Consider the following 12,971-nt stretch of genomic DNA (forward strand, 5'->3'; position numbering starts at 1 on the left):
ATAGAAAAGTCACAAGGAAGCAGCGTCACACAGGACAACAGGTGCCAGCAGATCCTGAGTCCATGCCATGCGGCATCAAGCAAGTCTTTTCCAGGCCTCCAGGCAGTCGGCTGACCATCTTCCAACCTCTCAGTGAAGGACTCCACTTTCAGCTCTCTCTGGCAGTGTGAGCTGCAACTAGTAAATCCCCTCAGCTGGTGGAGCAGGCTGCCTTTAAGGCCAACAAAAGGCGGCCTGGATTGTGGGGAATGGCCCCCACCCTACACTTGGCCATTCCCAGTAAGAGTGGTCCCAGATTGGCCTTCCAGCCATACTACAGCCACAGTGTCAGTCTGTATCACAGCACAGACACTGAATAAATACCGGCTCTTACTTCACCAAGGCCAGGATCCTTGGTGACACATATCGCCCATCAACCACCATGCCTTTCACCTTCTCATAATAGATAGATATGAGATAGATAGATAGATAGAAAGATAGATAGATCTATCCATCCATTTTTTTTGGGGGGGGGGAGGGAGAGGTGGGGGGGGAGAGTCTTTTCCAGTGGGACGCTGTTGCTCCTAGTCTGATGGTATTGTGTCCTCTGCTGAAAATAGGTCTACTGTAACATAGTCACATGATGAAGCGTCATCTGGCGTCACGTCATCTTGTTGATCCTCTAGTGCTCCATCTAGTAGAGGCACTGTCAATGGATCAACACTCAGGACGCTCTCAGCTTCTATCATGTTCCTCTTAGATGTTGTAGTAAGAACCTACGAAGTGAAAGAAGAGCCGGACATGTTGTAACTTTCATATTCACTGACATATAAAGGCCCCAGACACAACAAAGCTGCTACATGTGAACAAGACCTTGTAAATCTGGATTTCATATACTGACCTGGAAGTCCCAATACAGCAGTATCTGGCTTATACATGAGCAGACCAATACGACCCACTCCAGGATGGTCAGCGTAATTCTGGAAGACTGAAAATAAAACAGAAATATACATTTAACTTTGTCCATTTTGGTCTTCCCCTTTATTCACCATGCAGTGGTGGGAATTACTGGGATTGGGATCCCATAACCATGGGAAGAAGTTCGCCCTGTGTGGTAGAATATACGTACCTGTGTGCAGTACTCGCTTGTGCAGGTATACATTGCTCTCATTTTACAGGATAACCCTGAAAGGAGGACGTATATAGGAAAATAACCTCAACCCTGTAGAATGGGCTCATATTTTAGTAGAAAAACACTGATCATGATCAGAAGTGACAAGATAACCTGGCTCCACCACCATCAATGGCAAAGGACAGAACCTAAAAAGTCATTATGGTGTCTGAAAGGATTTACTGTAGTTTCCTTTAATCCCATAACATAACATAGTGAATTGTAAAGGATACGGCTAATGTTAGCCAGCAAGATGGTCACCGACAGCACTGTGGTGGTAAGGCGCCTGCATCTGCGGTCCCTGGAGCCTGGATACAGCTGAGTTGCCACAGATATACCTCCATATATGACGGTACTTGATAAAACTGCCAGGCAGCTATCATTGAGCACTGCTGAATCCTAGAGGAAAACAAAGAAAATATGACATTTCACAATAAACATATCCTGTCCTAGATGACCTATCGTCAGACAACACATAGAGCTCCATATCATTATACACCATTAGCAGATATATGATTGTCCTGGATACTTAATATCTGCCAATGGTAAGTATCCAGGATAATCCTACATCTGCCAATGGTTTTATTATATTATCTGTATTCTTATACTGTGCCTTATGTATCATTGTGAGGGGGTGTGAGCTCAGGCCCATTCTGTCCCAAGACCTACAGATCAGCAGGTTATCTGACAATACATGGCCCCAGCTGTGCTGCTCTTCTCCTGGGTAAGGGGGCTTCATAGGTGACCAGCTACGGGGCCCTAACATCACAGAATATGTTTAAACAAACCTGTATCAATGGGGTTATTATGTTCCCGATACAGGTCATCCATCCAAATGTCAGCAGCCATGTTTGGCAGGTGATTCCACAAATGCTTCTCTTCAGGGCCTGGATCTCCATTGATTTGTAGACGATGTATAAAATCCCGGCCTCTGAAATCCATATACAGAACAGTGTATAGATGGTATATATACCACACAAAGCATATACATGTCTGAAGATACTAATAATGAGAACATATACAGGACATACAATTCAGTAACACATGGTCGATCTGCCAAAAGTTGTCTGAAAACGTGCGGAATCTGTCATGGCGGTCATGTTAGTAGTTACTCAAGCAGCGGTTGATGGGTGTGGTCAGGTGGGCCCAGACTAAACTTTTACACCCATGACACTTTAGCTATGCCTTTGTACTCAGGATGGCACTATTAATAATTCCTATAAATACACATAGTGCACTTACCTAGCAGAGAAGATACTGTGGAGACTATAGTCAGCACGATCGATTCTGGATATTCTGCTCCAGTGTCACTAAGGAGAAATAGTTTCCATGTATAACATTAGAAGAGCTCTGGGCCGGTCATTAGTAACAAGGGCCGGACACTAGTAACAAGGACGGACACTAGTAACAAGGGCAGGTCACTAGTAACAAGAATCAGTCACTAGTAATAAGGGCCAGTCACTAGTAACAAGGGCCGATTAATAGTAATAAGGTTCGGTCACTAGTAACATGAATCAGTCACTAGTAATAAGGGCCAGTCACTAGTAACAAGGGCCGGTCACTAGTAACAAGGGCCGATCACTAGTAATAAGGATCGGTTACTAGTAACAAGGGCCGGTCACTAGTAACAAGGGTCGGTCACTAGTAACAAGAATCAGTCACTAGTAATAAGGGCCAGTCACTAGTAACAAGGGCCGGTCACTAGTAACAAGGGCCGATCACTAGTAATAAGGGTCGGTTACTAGTAACAAGAATCGGTCACTAGTAACAAGAATCAGTCACTAGTAATAAGGGCCGGTCACTAGTAACAAGGGCCGGTCACTAGTAACAAGAATCGGTCACTAGTAACAAGAATCTGTCACTAGGAACAAGAATCGGTCACTAGTAACACTATTAAGAAACATCTATCATTTTCTTAAAGTGCACCTGTCGGATCCCACAAAAAAATATAATGTTACTCAGTACATAATCCTGATCATGCACATTTCATTTTTAGGCCTCTATCGCATATTTATTATAAAAGTACCTCCTTTCATTAGCTCAGCGTTTTAGAAATCCTCTCAGGGGAAGGGGGCGTGTCCCTTCTTGTGGTGGTGGGAGGTGATTGGTGTGTGGTGGGAGGGGGCATGTCCCTTCTTGTGGTGGTGGGATGACAGAATGGTGTATTGTAGGATTCCCACCAATGTCCCTATAGAGTCTCCTACCTGATGCTGATGATCCCTGATTGGTAATGACCTTGTACGATGGTCATGGTGAAGGTGGTCAGGACACCCACGAAGGTCCATAATGCCCAAAACAATGGCAGGATAGCCAGGGTTGGGCTCATCATATTAGAAGAAGAAATATATTTATCACTCTCAGGAAAACTGAGCGCTCTCAATCTGAACTAACAGAAAGTGAAGGGTTTGCCTGTATCCTGCAGTGGTATAACCGACCACCATCTGTGATGTCATCAGCTTCTATACCTGATGATGTCACATGTCCTTGGCTGTTGGTGTATTAGAAGTATTACAATTATCCATACAGCAAATCTGTATTATATATGGAAATATCACAAATAACCCCTAATATAAAGTTATTATCAAAACTATCTACAAGAAGAATTCTTGTGATCCTAAGGGCTGCAGAGGAGATCTGTTCTCTACTACTGCCCACTGCCAACACGAGATGTCTGTGCCCACAATGTGCCCTCTATGAGAGCTCCGGCTTCTCTACAACCCCTCGCAAAAAACGACTTACAGGACCTCACCAGCTTTTATACTTTGTAGGAATTATAAATCTTATACTTATGACCCCAAAATAACGTATTGAGAAATCGAAAAAAATATATTTGTGGGGTGGAATGAAAAAGGGTAGAATACCGCCATTGTGTAGGTTCGTTTTAATGGAAAATAAAAAACAGGATGTATCCGTACTCTGGGGGGAGATTTATCAAAACCTGTGTAGGGCAAAAGTGGTGCAGATCTCCTCTTATATTTTTCAGAGGCCTTTTCAAAAATGAAAGCAGCAATCTGATTGGTTGCTATGGGCAACTGCACCACTCTTCCTCTGCACAGGTTTTGATAAATCTTCTCATCGGTGTCTATACAAAATATGATCAGTGAAGGGTTAATGAAAATAATTAAGAGTTAATTATTAAATATAATGATATAAAAGATTACAATATTCCAGTTTGTAAACACTTGGAGGCAATGAGCGGTGGCTGTGTGGAAAGTAATTCAGGGCCCTTGTGGTTGTCAATGACAACAGCACCATTTGGTGTAAAATTGGGCGGTGAATAACAGGGTTATATACAGCCCAACGTGTACAGTGAGATGAAGGGGTAGGTATTAAAAATGTTAATCCTCCCAGTACTTATCAGCTGCTGTATGCTCCAGAGGAAGTTGTATTTATTTCTAGAGTTCTTTCCAGTCTGACCACAGTGCTCTCTACTGCCACCTCTGTCCATGTCAGGAACTGTCCAGAGTACAAGAAAACCTCTCCTGCTCTAGACAATTCCTGATATGGACAGAGGTGTCAGCAGAGAGCACTGTGGTCAGACAGAAAAGAACTACACAACTTCCTCTGGAGCATACTGCAGCTGATAAGTCCTGGAAGGATTATGATTTTTACATAGAAGTAATTTACAAATCTGTTAAAATTTCTGGCACCAGTTGATTTGAAAAAAAAATTAAATTCCACCGAAATACCCCTTTAAGAACGGTTTGGGGAACATGAGGAAGGGTTGAACATGGTGACTTGGGCTCCAAATTCCCCAAATGTCAGTCAGATCTAGAATTTGTAGGATGTGCTGGAAAAACAGGTCCAAACCATGGAAATCACAACTCACAACTTAAAGTGCATCTATTGGGGGGCATTTACACCACGTTTTGGCAATATGGCAGCCGGATCCAAACATGGTGTGAATGCACCTTTACACCCTTTGGAGTTGTGACACTTTATTGTAGGGGTTAACAAACATCTTGTGAAGTTCATGTTTCATGCAGTCATGTATTCAGTGCATTCGGAAAATTTTCAGACCCTTTTAGGCTCCTCCTCCATTATTCTGCACTCAGCACCCCATAATGACAAAGGAAAAACAACGTGTTAAAAATCTTTCTAATTTATTGAAAAGGAAAAAACAAAAATCTTGCAGTGACATAAGTATTCATACCCTTTCCTCAAGACTTAGGTGAAGCCCCTTTGGCAGTGATTCCTCCAGTCTTCTTGAAGATAAGGCCTCAAGGTTTATAAACCTGGATTTGGGGCCATTTTCTGCCATTCTTTTCTGCAGATCCTCTCAAGCTCTGTCAGGTTGGATGGGGACCGTCAGTGGAAGACATTTCCAGGTCTCCAGAGATGTTCAAATGGGTTTAAGCCAGGGCTTTGGCTGGGTCACTCACGAACATTCACAGCCTAAGCATAGGATTGTTTCATATATTTTTTCTGCACTTTTGGTACTTTTTGTTTTTCTTACACTGACACCATCCACCGTGCAAGATCATAAACATTATATTTTAATAGTTTATAGGGGTGTAGGGGGTGAAAGAGGGGTGTACATGGGTGACAGAGGGGTGTAGAAGAGTGTAGATGGGTGGCAGAGGGTTGTAGAGGAGTGTACATGGGTCACAGAGGGGTGACAGATGGGTGTAGAAGAGTGTACATGGGTGACAGGGGGGCAAAGGGGAAGATAGAGGGGTGTACATTGGTGATAGAGTGGTGTTAGGGGTGGACAGGAGTGTAGATGGGTGACAGAAGTGTAGAGGAGTGTACATGTGTAACAGAGGGGTGTAGAGGGGTGTACATGGGTGACAGATGGGTGTAGAAGAGTGTACATGGGTGACTGAGGGGCATAGGGGGTAATAGTGGGGTGTAGAAGAGTGTACATGGGTAACAGAGGGGTGTAGAAAAGTGTATATGGGTGGCAAAGGGGTGTAGAAAAGTGTACATGGGTGACAGGGGGCAAAGTGGGTGATAGAGGGGTGTACATTGGTGACAGTGCGGTGTTGGGAGTGGACAGGAGTGTAGATGGGTGACAGGAGTGAGGCAGAGTTTACATGTGTAACAGAGGGGTGTACATGAGTGACAGAGGGGTGTGCATGGATGACAGATGGGTGTAGAAGAGTGTACATGGGTGGCAGAGGGGTGTACATGGATGACAGAGGGGTGTACATGGGTGACAGAGGGGTGTAGAGGAGTGTACATGGGTGACAGGGGGTGTAGAGGAGTGTACATGGTTCACAGATGGGTGTAGAAGAGTGTACATGGGAGACAGAGGGGCGTAGGGGTGACAGACGGGTGTACATGGGTGGCAGATGGGTGTAGAGGAGTGTGCATGGCTGACAGAGGGGTGTAGGGGGCGACAGAGGGGTGTAGAAGAGTGTACATGGGTGACAGAGGGGCGTAGGGGTGACAGAGGGGTCTACATGGGCGACAGATAGGTGTACATGGGTGACAGAGGTGTGTAGAAGAGTGTACAAGGGAGACAGAGGGGCATAGCGGGTGACAGACGGGTGTACATGGGTGGCAGAGGGGTGTAGAGGAGTGTACATGGCTGACAGAGGGGTGTAGGGGGCAGCAGAGGGTGTACACAGGTGACAGAGTGGTGTAGAAGAGTGTACCTGGGTGACAGAGGGGTGTAGGGGGGTGACAGAGGGGTCTACATGGGCGACAGAGAGGTGTACATGGATGACAGAGGGGTGTAGAAGAGTGTACATGTGTGGCAGAGGGGTCTAGGGGGTGACAGAGGGGTCTACATGGGCGACAGAGAGGTGTACATGGGTGACAGAGTGGTGTAGAACAGTGTACATGTGTGGCAGAGGGGTGTAGGGGGTGACAGTGGGGTGTACATGGGTAACAGAGGGGTGTAGAGGAATGTACATGGGTGGCAGAGAGTTGTAGAGGAGTGTACATGGGTGGCAGAGGGGTGTAGAGGAGTGTACATGGGTGACAGAGGGGTGTACATGGGTGACAGATGGGTGTACAAGAGTGTACATGGGTGGCAGTGGGGTGTAGAGGAGTTTGCATGGGTGACAGAGGGGTGTAGGGAGTGACAGTGGGGTGCACATGGGTGTTGAGCGGTGTACATGGGTGGCAGAGGGGTGTAGAGGAGTGTACATGGGTGACAGGGGGTGTAGAGAAGTGTAAATGGTTGACAGAGGGGTGTAGAGGGGTGACAGATGGGTGTAGGGGGTGACAGTAGGGTGTACATGGGGGTTGAGGGGTGTACATGGGTGGCAGAGGAGTGTACATGGGTGAAAGAGGGGTGTAGGGGGTGACAGTGGGGTGCACATGGGTGTTGAGGGGTGTACATGGGTGGCAGAGGGGTGTAGAGGAGTGTACATGGGTGACAGGGCGTGTAGAGAAGTGTAAATGGTTGACAGAGGGGTGTAGAGGGTGACAGAGGGGTGTAGGGGGTGACAGAGGGGTGTACATGGGTAACAGAGGAGTGTATAAAACTGTACATGAGTGAAAGAGGGGTGTACATGGGTGATAGAGGGGTGTAGAAGAGTGTATATGGGTGGCAGGGAGTTGTAGAGGAGTGTACATGGGTGACAGATGGGTGTAGGGGGTGACAGTAGAGTGTACATGGGTGTTGAGGGGTGTACATGGGTGGCAGAGGAGTGTACATGGGTGAAAGAGGGGTGTAGAGGAGTGTACATGGGTGACAGAGGGGTGCACATGGTGGCAGAGGGTGTACATGTGTGATATAGGAGTGTACATGGTGACAGAGGGGTGTAGAGGAGTGTACATGGTTGACAGGAGGGTGTACATGGGTGACAGGGGTGTAGATGAGTGTACATGCGTGACAGGAGGGTGTAGAGGAGTGTACATGGGTGACAGAGGGGTGTACATGGGTGACAGACGGGTGTAGAGGAGTGTACATGGGTAACAGAGAAGTGTACATGGGTGACAGAGAGTTATAAAGGGGTGTACAAAGGGGTGTAGAGGGGTGTACATGGTTGGCAGAGGGGTGTACATGAATGAAAGAGGGGTGTGGAGCAGTGTACATGGGTGACAGAGGGGTGTAGAGGAGTGTACATGGGTGACAGAGGGGTGTAGAGGAGTGTACATGGGTGGCAGAGGGGTGTACATGGGTGACAGAGGGGTGTAGAGGAGTGTACATGGTTGGCAGAGGGTGTAAAGGGGTGTACATGGGTGGCAGAGGGGTGTACATGGGTGACAGAGGGGTATAAAGGGGTGTACATGGGTGACAGAGGGTGTAGAGGAGTGTAAATGGGTGACAGAGGGGTGTAGAGGAGTGTACATGGGTGGCAGAGGGGTGTACATGGGTGGCAGAGGGGTGTAGAGGAGTGTACATGGGTGCCTGGGGGCGTCAGGGGTGACAGGGATGGACAGGAGTGACAAGGTGGTAACAGGGAGGACAGAGGAGTGTACATTGCGGCAGAGGTGTGTAAAGGGGTGTATATGGGTGTAGAGGAGTGTACATTATTACAGAGGGTTGTAGAGGAGTGTACATGGGTGATAGAGGAGTGTACATGGGTGGCAGAGGGGTGTAAAGGAGTGCACATGGGTGGCAGGGGGTGTAGAGGAGTGCACATGGGTGACAGGGGGGTGTAAATGGGTGACAGAGGGGTGTAAAGGGGTGTGCATGCGTGACAGAGGGGTGTAGAAGACTGTACATGGGTGACAGGGGGGCGTCAGGGGTGACAGGGGTGGACAGAAGTGACAAGATGGTAACAGGCATGACAAAGGGACAGAGGGATGTACATGGGTGACAAGTATGTGGTCAGAGGGGTGGACAATGGGGGGTGAACATGGGTGACATGAGGATGGACAGGGATAACAGAGGGGTGTACAAGGGTGACAAGCAGTTAAAAGAGGGGTGGACAGGAGTGACAAAGAAGCGTGGACTGGGGTGAAAGAGGGGTGAATGGGGAGGTGGACATGGGTGACATGTGTAGACTGGGGGGTGGTCAGAGGGATGGAGAGGGGGGGGAACATGGGTGACAGGGGGATGGACAGGGGTGACAGAGGGGTGGCCAAGGTGGACATGGATGACAGGAGAGTGGACATGGGAGATATGGGGATAAACAGCGATGACAGAAGGGTGGACAAGGATGACAAGGGGGGTAAAAGAGGGGGGACAGAGGGGTGAATAGGGGGGTGGACATGCGTGACAGGGGGTAGACTGGGGGTGAACATGGGTGACAGGGATGGACAGGGGGTGGACAAAGTGGACATGAATGACCGGAGGATGGACATGGGTGAGGGGGGGGATGGACATGGGTGAGGGGGGGATGGACATTGGTGAGGGGGGAGTATGGACATGGGTGAGGGGGGGTGGACATGGGTGAGGGGGGGATAGACATGGGTGGGGGGGATGGACATGGGTGGGAGGGAGGATGGACATGGGTGAGAGGGGGAATGGACATGGGTGGGAGGGAGGATGGACATGGGTGAGAGGGGGGATGGACATGGGTGAGGGGGGATGGACATGGGTGAAGGAGGGATCAACATGGGTGAGGGGGGGTTGGACATGGGTGAGGGGGAATGGACATGGGTGAGGGGGGGAGGGACATGGGTGAGGAGGGGGATGGACATGGGTGAGGGGGGGATGGACATGGGTTAGGGGGGATGGACATGGGTGCGGGGGGATGGACATGGGTGAGGGGGGGATGGACATGGGTGAGGGGGGGATGGACATGGGTGAGGGGGGGATGGATATGGGTGAGGGGGGATGGACATGGGTGAGGGGGGGCAGGATGGACATGGGTGAGGGGGGGCGGGATGGACATGGGTGAGGGAGGGGGGATGGACATTAGTGAGGGAGGGGGGATGGACATGGGTGAGGGAGGGGGAGATGGACATGGGTGAGGGAGGGGGGATGGACATGGGTGAGGGAGGAGGGATGGATATGGGTGAGGGAGGGGGGGATGAATATGGGTGAGGGAGGGAGGATGGACATGGGGAGGGGGGATGGACATGGGTGAGGGAGGGGGGATGGATATGGGTGAGGGAGGGGGGATGGACGTGGGTGAGGGAGGGGGGATGGACATGGGTGAGGGAGGGGGGATGGACATGGGTGAGGGAGGGGGGGATGGACATGGGTGAGGGAGGGGGGATGGACATGGGTGAGGGAGGGGGGATGGACATGGGTGAGGGAGGGGGGGATGGACATGGGTGAGGGAGGGGGGATGGACATGGGTGAGGGAGGGGGGATGGATATGGGTGAGGGAGGGGGGATGGATATGGGTGAGGGAGGGGGAATGGACATGGGGGAGGGAGGGGGAGGGGGGGATGGACATGGGTGAGGGAGGGGGGATGGACATGGGTGAGGGGGGGATGGACATGGGTGAAGGAGGGATGAACATGGGTGAGGGGGGGTTGGACATGGGTGAGGGGGGATGGACATGGGTGAGGGGGGGCTGGACATGGGTGAGGGGGGGATGGACATGGATGAGGGGGGGATGGACATGGGTTAGGGGGGATGGACATGGGTTATGGGGGATGGACATCGGTGAGGGGGGGATGGACATGGGTGAGGGAGGGGGGATGGACATGGGGGAGGGAGGGGGAGGGGGGATGGACATGGGTGAGGGAGGGGGGATGGACATGGGTGAGAGAGGGGGGATGGACATGGGTGAGGGAGGGGGGATGGACATGGGTGAGGGAGGGGGGATGGACATGGGTGAGGGAGGGGGGATGGACATGGGTGAGGGAGGAGGGGTGGACATGGGTGAGGGAGGGGGGATGGACATGGGTGAGGGAGGGGGGATGGACATGGGTGAGGGAAGGGGGGATGGACATGGGTGAGGGAGGGGGATGGACATGGGTGGGGGAGGGTGGGATGGATATGGTACAGTACCTTAAGAAAGAAATTTTTCTTCTCCGTTCTTCCCCTCTCCGGCAGGGCACCGACTCAGGGCTCCGGCAGGGCAATCATTCACGGCGCTGCAGGGGGGAAGGGAACGCTGGGGCACGGGTCTCTACACCGGCCCGGAGCAGCTTCCACATACTTCACCCTCTCTGGGCCGCAGGGGGAAGCTAAGGGACGCTGGGGGGAGTAGGGGTACGCTGAGGCCTATAACAGCAGCCCCTGATCATGTGACTCCGACTCCTCCATGTGACTGATCACATGACGGTGACATTATCGCAGGTACTATTAGCCTCACAGCGCACACAAACTTCCCTCCCCCCTGCGGCGCCGGGGAGGGAAATTTAAAAAAAATAAATCAGGGTTGGGAATCACTGCGCTCTGGATGCGCAGGTACTGGGTTGAGTGTCGGGGCTGGGAGCCTACAGCTCATAGCTCCACCTCTCTGTGGCCGCTTCACACTAGGTCCTGACTTAGTGTCAGCACTTTGTGTGAGTGAGCAGCTACTGCCACACAGGCCGGCTGGTGTAGTGCAGAAAACCGGCCCCGGTCGGCCCACCTGTACATTGTTGATAGAGCAGTGTTGGGGGTGGACAGGAGTGTAGATGGGTGACAGGAGTGTAGAGGAGTGTACATGTGTAAGAGAGGGGTGTAGGGGGGTGTACATGGGTGACAGATGGGTGTAGAAGAGTGTACTTGGGTGACTGAGGGGCGAAGGGGGGTGACAGAGTGGTGTAGAAGAGTGTACCGTATATACTCGAGTATAAGCCGAGTTTTTCAGTACGATTTTTCGTGCTGAAAACACCCCCCTCGGCTTATACTCGAGTGAACTCTCCACCCGCAGTGGTCTTCAACCTGCGGACCTCCAGAGGTTTCAAAACTACAACTCCCAGCAAGCCCGGGCAGCCTGTCACCGCCTGTCATCATCCAGACCCTCATCATCATCACCTGTCATCATCCCCTTGTCATCATCCCACACATCCCCCCTTCATCATCCCCTTGTCATCATCCCACACATCCCCCCTTCATCATCCCCTTGTCATCATCCCACACATCCCCCCTTCATCACCCCCTTGTCATCATCCCACACATCCCCCTTCATCATCCTCTTGTCATCATCCCCACCCCCCTTCATCATCCCCTTGTCATCATCCCACACACCCCCCTTCATCATCCCACCCCCCCCCCCCCCCCCGGCTGTCCGGGCTTGCTGGGAGTTGTAGTTTTGAAACCTCCGGACGTCCGCAGGTTGAAGACCACTGCGGCCTTCGACATCATCCAGCCCCCTCTCACCCCCCTTTAGTTCTGTACAGTACTCACCTCCGCTCGGCGCTGGTCCGGTCCTGCAGGGCTGTCCGGTGGGGAGGTCGTCCGGTGGGATAGTGGTTCCGGGCTGCTATCTTCACCGGGGAGGCCTCTTCTAAGCGCTTCGGGCCCGGCCTCAGAATAGTCACGTTGCCTTGACAACGACGCAGAGGTGCGTTCATTGCCAACGTACTTCTGCGTCGTTGTCAAGGCAACGCCTCTATTTCGGGCCGGAAGCGCGGAGAAGAGACGCCCCCGGTGAAGATAGCAGCCCGGAACCACTATCCCACCGGACCACCTCCTCACCGGACAGCCCTGCAGGACCGGACCAGCGCCGAGCGGAGGTGAGTACTCAGAACTAAAGGGGGTGAGAGGGGGCTGGATGATGTTGAAGGCCGCAGTGGTCTTCAACCTGCGGACCTCCGGAGGTTTCAAAACTACAACTCCCGGCAAGTCCGGACAGCCGGGGGGGGGGTGGGATGATGAAGGGGGGTGTGTGGGATGATGACAAGGGGATTATGAAGGGGGGTGGGGATGATGACAAGAGGATGATGAAGGGGGGATGTGTGGGATGATGACAAGGGGGTGATGAAGGGGGGATGTGTGGGATGATGACAAGGGGATGATGAAGGGGGGATGTGTGGGATGATGACAAGGGGATGATGAAGGGGGGATGTGTGGGATGATGACAAGGGGATG

At 51.3% G+C, this 12,971-nt stretch overlaps 1 protein-coding gene across 1 annotated transcript; it reads right to left on the reverse strand.

Moving 5' to 3' along the window:
* LOC130310087 (DNA damage-regulated autophagy modulator protein 2-like) lies at window positions 1-3,520 on the reverse strand. Its single transcript, XM_056552370.1, has 7 exons — window positions 3,355-3,520; window positions 2,393-2,460; window positions 1,939-2,081; window positions 1,384-1,549; window positions 1,109-1,164; window positions 881-967; window positions 1-755 (listed from the first exon to the last, which is right to left on the reverse strand). The coding sequence occupies exons 1-7, from the start codon at window positions 3,477-3,479 to the stop codon at window positions 564-566; spliced, it is 837 nt and encodes a 278-aa protein (XP_056408345.1). The 5' UTR covers window positions 3,480-3,520; the 3' UTR covers window positions 1-563.
* Between the last annotated feature and the right edge of the window lie 9,451 nt (window positions 3,521-12,971).

This window comes from Hyla sarda, chromosome 1, assembly GCF_029499605.1.
Source record: "Hyla sarda isolate aHylSar1 chromosome 1, aHylSar1.hap1, whole genome shotgun sequence".
Classification (NCBI taxonomy): domain Eukaryota; kingdom Metazoa; phylum Chordata; class Amphibia; order Anura; family Hylidae; genus Hyla; species Hyla sarda.

Excerpts from the sequence above, each read along its gene's own strand:
- LOC130310087 (XM_056552370.1), bottom strand. The coding sequence starts at position 3,479 with ATGATGAGCCCAACCCTGGCTATCCTGCCATTGTTTTGGGCATTATGG. Across the intron at positions 2,082-2,392 it reads CACAGTATCTTCTCTGCTAG|AGGCCGGGATTTTATACATC; the intron begins GTAAGTGCACTA and ends TATGGATTTCAG. Across the intron at positions 756-880 it reads TGCTGTATTGGGACTTCCAG|GTTCTTACTACAACATCTAA; the intron begins GTCAGTATATGA and ends TTCACTTCGTAG.